The sequence below is a fragment of the Alnus glutinosa genome, chromosome 14 (assembly GCF_958979055.1).
Source record: "Alnus glutinosa chromosome 14, dhAlnGlut1.1, whole genome shotgun sequence".
NCBI lineage: Eukaryota > Viridiplantae > Streptophyta > Magnoliopsida > Fagales > Betulaceae > Alnus > Alnus glutinosa.
The window spans coordinates 22,955,899-22,965,114 of record NC_084899.1 but is presented as its reverse complement, the minus strand read 5'-3'; the positions used below and the strand labels follow the sequence as shown (position 1 = coordinate 22,965,114).

General features: G+C 32.6%; 1 protein-coding gene across 1 annotated transcript; it reads left to right on the top strand.

Annotated features, from left to right (window-relative positions):
• Window positions 1-5,925: 5,925 nt before the first annotated feature.
• LOC133856832 (transcription factor MYB3-like) lies at window positions 5,926-7,055 on the top strand. The gene is made up of 3 exons (XM_062291872.1): window positions 5,926-6,061; window positions 6,242-6,371; window positions 6,707-7,055. The coding sequence occupies exons 1-3, from the start codon at window positions 5,926-5,928 to the stop codon at window positions 7,053-7,055; spliced, it is 615 nt and encodes a 204-aa protein (XP_062147856.1).
• The last annotated feature ends 2,161 nt before the right edge of the window (window positions 7,056-9,216 follow it).

The window sequence follows — 9,216 nt, the reverse complement described above, 5'->3', positions numbered from 1 at the left end:
TAAAGGGAAGTTGTTGTGGAGTGTTTTTGTATAGGGTAAAAAAATGTGGTTTGGTTCCCTAAATTTACCCTAAATTAGGGAAAATGGTTGGGAACCTGTTACTAGTGCTCTAAGGAGGCAATGCTTTTAATTTGTACCGGTACAATCTGGAATAGAATCTTCTCCATCTGACTTCCACTTCTGGACCGTCCGATCTCCATTTGTACTACGTCATATGGGGGTTTAAACTTTTACCCACATTAAATGGATACAGAGAAATTGATTATTTCACAAGAGAGTAGTAATTTCTCTTATATTTATTTTCATTAAATATAAGAATTTTTTTATTTTTTATTTTTACTTTCTTATTCAAAGAAACTTTACAATACATTCCTTTTTTCTTCTTATTATTCTTTAAATAAATGCTAGAAAAAAAAATTAGAAGAAAGATAAACTATTTAAATATCGTTTCAAATAAATATTAGAGGAAAATGAGAGAAAAGTATATATATATATAATGTTAAGAAAACTATATTTGCTTCCCTAGATTTAGGAAACAAAAACTTTTAATTTCCTAATGTTTCCTTAATTTAAGAAACAATAAGGGAATCTCATTCAATGAGAAGCTGCTGCTAATGCTCTAAGTGAGAAATATGAGAACAAACCTCTTCCATATAGATTGAAAATGGTTGCAATGAAAGCTGATCATTCCACATGGAAATGGACAGTTTATGTAGGTTTCTATTTTGTATGTTCAGGCAACTAGCAGAGTGAAGTTCAAATGTCCTCACATATAATGGACTACTTTCATTGCATTCGACCTGAATCCGTGTATGAAATGAATGCAAATTTGAGTGTAATATTGATTCATTTTGTACTGATTTTAAACGTTTGATAAGAAAAATTAAAATATTGTAATATATGTACTTTTGATAATATATATATACATTGATAAAATTTGTTTATTTTACTTATTTTGAAAGTTTTAAAATTTCTTTTGCCCAAAACTATCACATCCCATAAAAATGAAGTTGTATTCTCCTATCCTTCTTTATTGTTATTATTATTATTATTATATGTCTCTTATTATGAATATATAATTTTTTTTTTAAGTATAACCGGAAAACAAACAAACAAAAACCACAAAGCATCTAAGGGGAGGTAGGTGGATCTTTACCACAATAAATTAAAAAAAGAAGCCTAATAAGCTACATGATTGGTAGGGGCGTAGCCATGTGAAGGCTGAGACTCCCCCCAAAAGTCTAAAAGTCTAAAGGTTTGGGGGGTCCATGCTAGCAAATTTGAGATAGATGGATCTTTTTTTTTTTTTTTTTTTTTTTTTTTTTTTTTCAATTTATTCCCCCAAAGTCTAAAAGCCGACTCCGTCCTTAAATTTATTGATTGGTGCAGTGAACTTTTATTGCCTTCCAAAATGAAGAAACATGAATAGAAGCGATAATGTTCGAGATGATATGTAATATTTTATTTATTTTATTATTATTCTATTTCTTTTACTATGAATATGCAAATTTGATTACCAAAGAATAAGTCTTTAACATTGAATATGTATAATGAATTTACTTATTACAATCTTATTGCAATATAAACATTGGGATAATTTATCATGAAATATTTAAATTGATAAAATCTAAACCATATGCGTGATTAAAATTAGGTAATTATCAAGAATACATGTTTAAAAAAGGATAAAGAAAAGAGAACCATCGTGCACATCATCACATCACATCACATGGAAATGGACAGTTTATGTAGGGTTCTATTTTGTATGTTCAGGCAATTAGCAGAGTGAAGTTCAAATGTCCTCACATATAATGGACCACTTTCATTGCATTCGACTCGAATCCGTGTATGAAATGAATGCAAATTTGAGTGTAATATTGATTCGTTTTGAATTGATTTTAAACGTTTGATAAAAGAAATTAAAATATTGTAATATATGTATTTTTGATAATATATATATACATTGATAAAATTTGTTTATTTTTTTTATTTTGAAAGTTTAAAATTTCTTTTGCCCAAACTTAAACTATCACATCCCATAAAAATGAAGTTGTATTCTCCTATCTTCCTTTATTGTTATTATTATTATTATTATATATCTCTTACTATGAATATATATATATATATATTTTTTTTAAGTATAACTTGAAAACAAACAAACAAAAACCACAAAGATTGATGTAGAACACTTCATGGGGGTTATTGCGGGAAGATTACGTGGCTGGATTTGAAAGAATAAGTTCGACAGAAGAGCCGTTCGAACGGGCCTGTACTACTGTTCGAACGAGTGCGGCGGCAGCAAATTAAGGGTTTCTTTTACGATTTTAAGTCAGTTTAGGATGTTTTAAGGGTTCTTTTCGTCCTAAGTTATCGCTTAGGGTTTCGTTATAAGGGGAGGTAGGTGGATCTTTACCACTATAAATTAAAAAAAAAAAAAAAAAAAAAAAAAAAGCCTAATAAGCTACATGATTGATAGGGGTGTAGCTATGTGAAGGCTTGGGGGGTCCATTCCCCCCCTCCCCCCCAAAAAGTCTAGAAGTCTAAAGGTTTGGGGGGTCCATGCCAGCAAATTTGAGGTAGATGGATCTTTCTTTCTTTTCTTTTTTTTTGTTCTTTTTTTTTTTTCAATTTGTTTCCTCCAAAGTCTAAAAGCTGACTCCGTCCTTAAATTTATTGATTGGTGCAGTGAACTTTTATTACCTTCCAAAATGAAGAAACATGAATAGAAGCGATAATGTTCGAGATGATATATGTAATATTTTATTTATTTTATTATTATTCTATTTCTTTTACTATGAATATGCAAATTTGATTACCAAAGAATAAGTCTTTAACATTGAATATGTATAATGAATTTACTTATTACAATCTTATTGCAATATAAACATTGGGATAATTTATCATGAAATATTTAAATTGATAAAATCTAAACCATATGCGTGATTAAAATTAGGTAATTATCAAGAATACATGTTTAGAAAAGGATAAAGAAAAGAGAACCATCGTGCACATCATCACATCACATCACATCGTGGGTAGGGTAAGATAGAAAAAGAAAAGAAAAGAAAAGAAACAAAAATACATGCACGAAGAAGTTGTGTTAATGCAATGTGCAGCAAAGTTGTGGATGGAAGCGTTGAACCTTATGCAGCGATTGCGGGGAGTACTCCGAGGCTGCACATACTACTCGCCGTCTACTTTTCGAGAACTGTTTACCTTTTTCTCCAATAGAAAGTGTTTTGAGATATTCAACTTCTTCTTTTAATGGGTATTTTCAGAAGACATGATTCTTTTAATACCCATCTAGTCCTACGTGGCACTCTTTCTAATTTTTATTTTGATTTTTGAAAAATTTAAAACGCGTTGGATGTATAGAAAGTGTGTTGTGGTGTAGTAAAATCGTATCTCTTTAAAAAAAAAAGCTTTTTTGCTGAACAAAAGTTTTTTTGTAGGGCTCTGCACGGGTAGGGGTTTTCCTTCTCGAACATAAAACAGAAAATTCAAATTCGGGCCCTGATAAGTAAAAGCTTTAAGGTTCATTAATGTGGCCCAAGCCTTTTGGTTTCTACCCAAAAAAGAAAAGAAAGTAAAAGCATTAACAAATAACTTAAAATACTTAAAACTACTTTCACCTCCGAAATCTCCTTCTCATATATAGTTCATTTTTGGCTTTTCTTTTTTAATTTTCTTATATTAGGGATTGCTTAGAGTGGTCATGGTCGGTCTTATATGATAAATTAAGGGAACAAAACTTGCATTAAAATTAAAAATGCAGTCGTTAAAGTAATGGTTTTAGGCCCTATACCATTGGTGTTTAGCCTATCCTGCCCCAACAGGGTTAATTATTTACCCATTTCTCATGGTTTTAGTGCCTCATTCCAACACAAGATCTATCTTCCAATAACACATTAAATAATTACTTATCTCAAAAATTTAAGTAATTAACAATAAAATAATATCTAGCAAAAAATTAACAATAAAATAAATAGAATATAAAAGATTAAAACTAAAGTAAGAAAATATCTTACAATGCTATAGAATCACGCAAGAGTGTCATTCTTAAAAGTTAGTTTGTGCCTCCCAAAATATTTAACTCGATGCGATTGGATCCCTTGACACGTAATTTATTAAAATTAGAATATAACATTTATTTTCGTTAAGGACGCACCGGCAAATATGAAAGTCAAATGAACAACCTTTAATCTGCATAATGAAAAGTCACTGAGAAAAACACTAGAAAGAGAAGACAGTACTAGGTGAACTTTGCAATTAGTTCATATATATGCGGCTAGAAGTAAAGTTCACAAAATCTGTATATGAAACAAAAAAATAAAAAATAAAAAAATTATAAATATATATATATATATATATATATATATATATATATATATATAAGGATATAATATAATCTCTTCTCTCTAGTGCACTTTGCCCCCCCCCCCCCCCTTTTACGTGTGAATGTAATTTCTTTTTGGTTAATCGATCTCTTTCTCTCTTGGGTTGGTTTTCTTTCCTTTTGGTGTTAAAAAGTAAATCAATGGTCTGTTAAAAAAAAATTTAACGACCCAATTAACGGTAAAATCCGTAAAATTAGGTTAAAGCTGATTTTATTTTTTTATTTTTATTTTTTCATAAAACTCATGATCACATGTGTTCATGTGAAACATAAAAAACTTTTAAAACAATTTTTAAAAACCAGCTGAAGATTGTTTGTAACATGACAACATCAACTGCATGTAGAGATTTTTCAAAAATATATATTCCAAAGCAAAATAATAAACACGCACTATTCAGTTGTCAACTTCTATAATTTTTATTTTTTTATTTTTTTTTAATTTAACTTTTTAATTATAAAATAACTAAAGATATGTATAACTCCCCATGTGCTAGAGCTATGACCTTTTCTGCTATTCAATTCTTTGAATAAAGTATATATTAATTACTTATAATATATATATTAAAATTCATAAATAATAAATAATGTGATAGTAAAAATTATTATGTACAATTAGAATTTATTAATTGTATAGAGTCTAAAGTGTATTATTATGTACATAATTATCGTACGAGATTAGAGGGTAGCATTAATTTGTAATGCCCAGTTATAATATTATTGTACAGGCTAGGATTACCCTGCTTAATTGTATAGGATTAGGTACTCTGGTACAATTGTGTATATCGATCGTTGGTTATCAATATTGTTGCGTCTTCGTAAGGGTTTATGATACATGGTATTAAAGTCAATGGTACGTGCCGATTAATGAACGTCCTAGAGTGAAGGGCAAAGGGCAGGGGCCGTAAGGGGGGACCTGGCACCCCCCCCAGCCCCAATTTTTTTTTTTTTTTTTTTTTTATTTTAAAAAAAGAAAAAGAAATTAAAATTTTACCTCTTAATTTTATTTTTTATTTTTTTTAGTTTTACTCCCCTCAATTTTTATTTATTTTTTTCAATTTGACCTCTCAATTTTTACAAGCCTGGATCTGCCACTGGCAAAGGATCATATTGGTGTTGTTTGACAAATGTTTGTACAGAACAGAGTACTGAGTTGTTAATTTTAGAATTAGTAAAAAATGATGATAGGATATAAAGTAAAAAGAATTTGTATAGAAAAGCGAAAAAATTTTATATTGCAGTGAATTTTTTTATTTGAAAAGAAATTATTGCGAAAAAATGATCATATTGGTCTGCCTGTATGAGGATAGATCTTGTTGTTGTTGAGGTTCCCTAGTTTTCTTTCCCTCCCTGCAGGGTCCCTGGCCGGGAAGGGCAGCTCATAGCTGGATTGACTTACGAACTCATGACGTACGTGACTCTTCAACAATGCCCAAACCTTCATGTTTATAAATTCTCACTTCTCTCTCCGTCTAGGGCTCTCTCCAACGGCAAGACCACTCTCTCACTCACTCTCTCTCTCTCTCTCTTAAATGGCTCCAAAAAATGATGGATCAGCCAAGAAAGTAATGAACAAAGGAGCATGGACAGCAGAGGAAGATCAAAAACTGTCTCAGTGCATTGAAATCCACGGTGCAAAGAGGTGGACAACAATTGCACTAAATGCAGGTTAATTTACCACGTATCTTTAGATTAAACCGATATATATTATCAGTCGAGACTCGAGAAGAAGTATTAATATAGCAGAGAAACCTGCCGGTATATGATGATCAACTCTATACATATATAGTATTAAATTGGATGGGAGGCCTAAAGGGTTCTCTTTTTTTTTCTTTCTTTTTTTTGCAGGTTTGAATCGATGCGGGAAGAGTTGCAGATTGAGATGGTTGAATTATCTGAGACCCGATATCAAACGAGGCAACATATCAGATGCAGAAGAGGACTTGATACTTCGGCTTCATAAGCTACTAGGGAACAGGTTAGTGTGTCAAAGTGTATCAAATATGTATATATTTTCCCGGATAACCAGATCGAGTATCTGCCCTAACTAGATTCCAGGAATACTGTGCAAAACGCTCTCTAGATGGTTTGAGTAAAGCTACGTATGGCTTTCGTGGCCTCAATAAATTATTTAAACTCAAGAGGGTCAAACCTTAAACTTACTACTTCATGATCAGACACCGGGACCGAGTGATGCCTTACTACTTAGGGTCTAAAAGAAAAAAGAAAAAAGAAAAATGTTATTGCATGCATGCTCTAAGGTTATCCAAGAGAAGCAAATTAATCAAACAAATTACATGCTTATATATATAGGTGGTCTTTAATTGCTGGGAGACTTCCAGGACGGACCGATAACGGGATAAAGAACCACTGGAATTCTCATATGAGCAAGAAAACAAATCAAAAGGAGAAAACACCAGAGGCTTCAACGACAACAGCACTGTCAGCACAAGATGATCAGGTAATTATGCCTCAAAAAACCTACTGCAGCGTCGATCATGTGGACGTGGAGGGTGCTACTGCTACAGAAAGCGGGAATTTTGAAGGAAACTTTGATGTGAACGAGTTATTTGACTTTACCGCTGAAGGATCGTATGGTTTAAACTGGGTGAACAAATTTCTTGAACTTGATGAGGAACCTTGGCTCAAAGAGAATTGGTGAGCATTGTGTAATTAATATATATATGCCAATAATAATTGTTTAATTTCTCATTCAAAACCGACTATATTGTGTAATGAGTAATACCACACACACTCTCACTTCTTTATACCCATTTTTCTAATGGCTTTTAAAACTACCATTGAATTAAAATTCAATAAAGATCCGTTTCAAAGCCAATATAATGATGGTTTTAAAAGTCACCTAAGGGTGTGGAGAAATTGGTGTAGAGAAATGAGTGTAAAGAAGTGAGAGTGTGTGTAGCATTACTCTTGTGTAATTAATGAAAGCCAGTGTACGTGATTCGATCTTCTGTCTAAAATTTACACAATGCTTCGTTTGGGTATGCGATTTTTTGAAAAAGCGAATATTGAAAGAAATTGTTTTTTGAAAAATTGCGAATATTGAAAGAAATTGTTTTTTGAAATTATGTTTGGATGATTTATAAAACTTGAGACAAAATTAAAAAAGTTGGATAAAATCCGAATAGAATTTAATATTTAAACAACAAAATTTGAAAAATATTTTTTTTAAAAAAAAATCTCTCTCACCCGAACATGCCATTAATGTATTTGAGGTGTACGTACATGTCATTCGAATGTTTTTGTAACTTATTCAGTTATTTGTCTAATTTATCATGATAATTTCTTGAATTAATTGCTAATTTCTTATCGAATTTCTTAACAATTATATGGCTGTTCTATAGTATCAGTGATTTTATCAATTAATTAATTCTATTATTGTTTCTTGTTTTGTTAGCATTTTAATAGATTTTACACGTGAGGTCAAATATCGTTCTGTGGAAAAACTTTCCTCGCTCTTGTTTTTCCTTGTTATAGAGAAGGCAACCAAGACCCATAGTAGCCACCTTCCTCTTGCTTCAGCCAACTCACGGAGGAGGGGAAGGACCTCATCTCTTCCCACCTCTCCTTCTCTTCTTTCTTTTATGTCTTTTATGTCTTTTATTGCTTTTGTTATTGTTTAATTAGCTAGAGGTTTCTCTAGTTCTCTTCACATTTGATGAGGTTTTGTTATTTCTTAGTTTATTTTTCTCTTCTAGCAGTAAAACGTAGGAGGTATAGCCTTCATTTTTTTTTTTTTGTATCTTCTTTTCTTTTGGTTCTAGTCGGACAGCACTTGCCTGATTGGTCTCGTTGTATATAGTATATCCTCACTTTTGTTCTTTCTTCTCAACAGCAGGTCTCGTCCCCTTACAAAAATTTTCCTCTTTTCTTTTCTGGCCATGATAGCCGTAGCATCACGGGATTTAGGCCCCGTTTGATTTTCGGAATAGACCCTTGAAATTGAATGGCTATTCCTATGGAATAACCATTCTTTTGTTTGGTAGGGGTCTATTCCATGGAATAGATGTTCCCATTGGAATAGCTATTCCCTTACGAAGAGGAATATCTATTCCTCTCATTTTTTAGAGGAATAACTATTCATTGGGGTAAAGAATACAATTTTCAAAAAAAAAAAACATTTTTTATTTTCTTTCAAATCTTTTGTTTAAAAAAGAAAAAAAAAAGAAAAAAAAAACTAAACCCCAAAGTGGTTGGTAGACCACCCATTGGGGTGGTCAGCTAGCCACTATGCCGGGCTAGGGGTGGTCGCACCACCCCCTAGGCATTCGGGGGGGTGATGCGACCACCCCTGGAGCAACTGAGGGTGGCACAGACCACTCCCAGTTCTCGTCACCCCCAGAGTACATCGCCGGGGGGGGGGGGGGGGGGGGTGGTGGCTAGGCCACCCCCGATTCTCATCAAGGGTGGCCAGCCACCCCCGAGTGGGCTCTGGGGGTGGCCTCTCATCAAGGGTGGCCTCCGGTTCAACGGTGGGTGGCCGGCCACCCCAATGGGTGGTCAGCCACCCACCAATTTATTTCAATTTTTTTTTTTGTTTTTAGGTTTTTTAGTTTGATTTTTTTTTTTTAAAAAAAAAATGTAGTGTTTTTTTAGTAATTTTCTTTGAATTCCGATTAAAATGTATGAGTTATTACCAAACAAAAGAATAGGAATAGTCATTCCATTCCGCCACCTTCTATTCCCAGAAATAACTATTCATTTTCTTAATGGAATGACCATTCTGCGAACCAAACGATGCCTTAATCGTTGTTTTCTTTTCTCCTTTTGTCTCTTCACGTCTATGTAGCTCATGATACAGG

Bases quoted from the DNA above. Each gene is read 5' to 3' on its own strand.
- LOC133856832 (XM_062291872.1), top strand. From the start codon at position 5,926: ATGGCTCCAAAAAATGATGGATCAGCCAAGAAAGTAATGAACAAAGGA. The intron at 6,062-6,241 runs GTTAATTTACCA...TTTTTTTTGCAG, and splicing joins AACAATTGCACTAAATGCAG to GTTTGAATCGATGCGGGAAG. The intron at 6,372-6,706 runs GTTAGTGTGTCA...TTATATATATAG, and splicing joins CATAAGCTACTAGGGAACAG to GTGGTCTTTAATTGCTGGGA.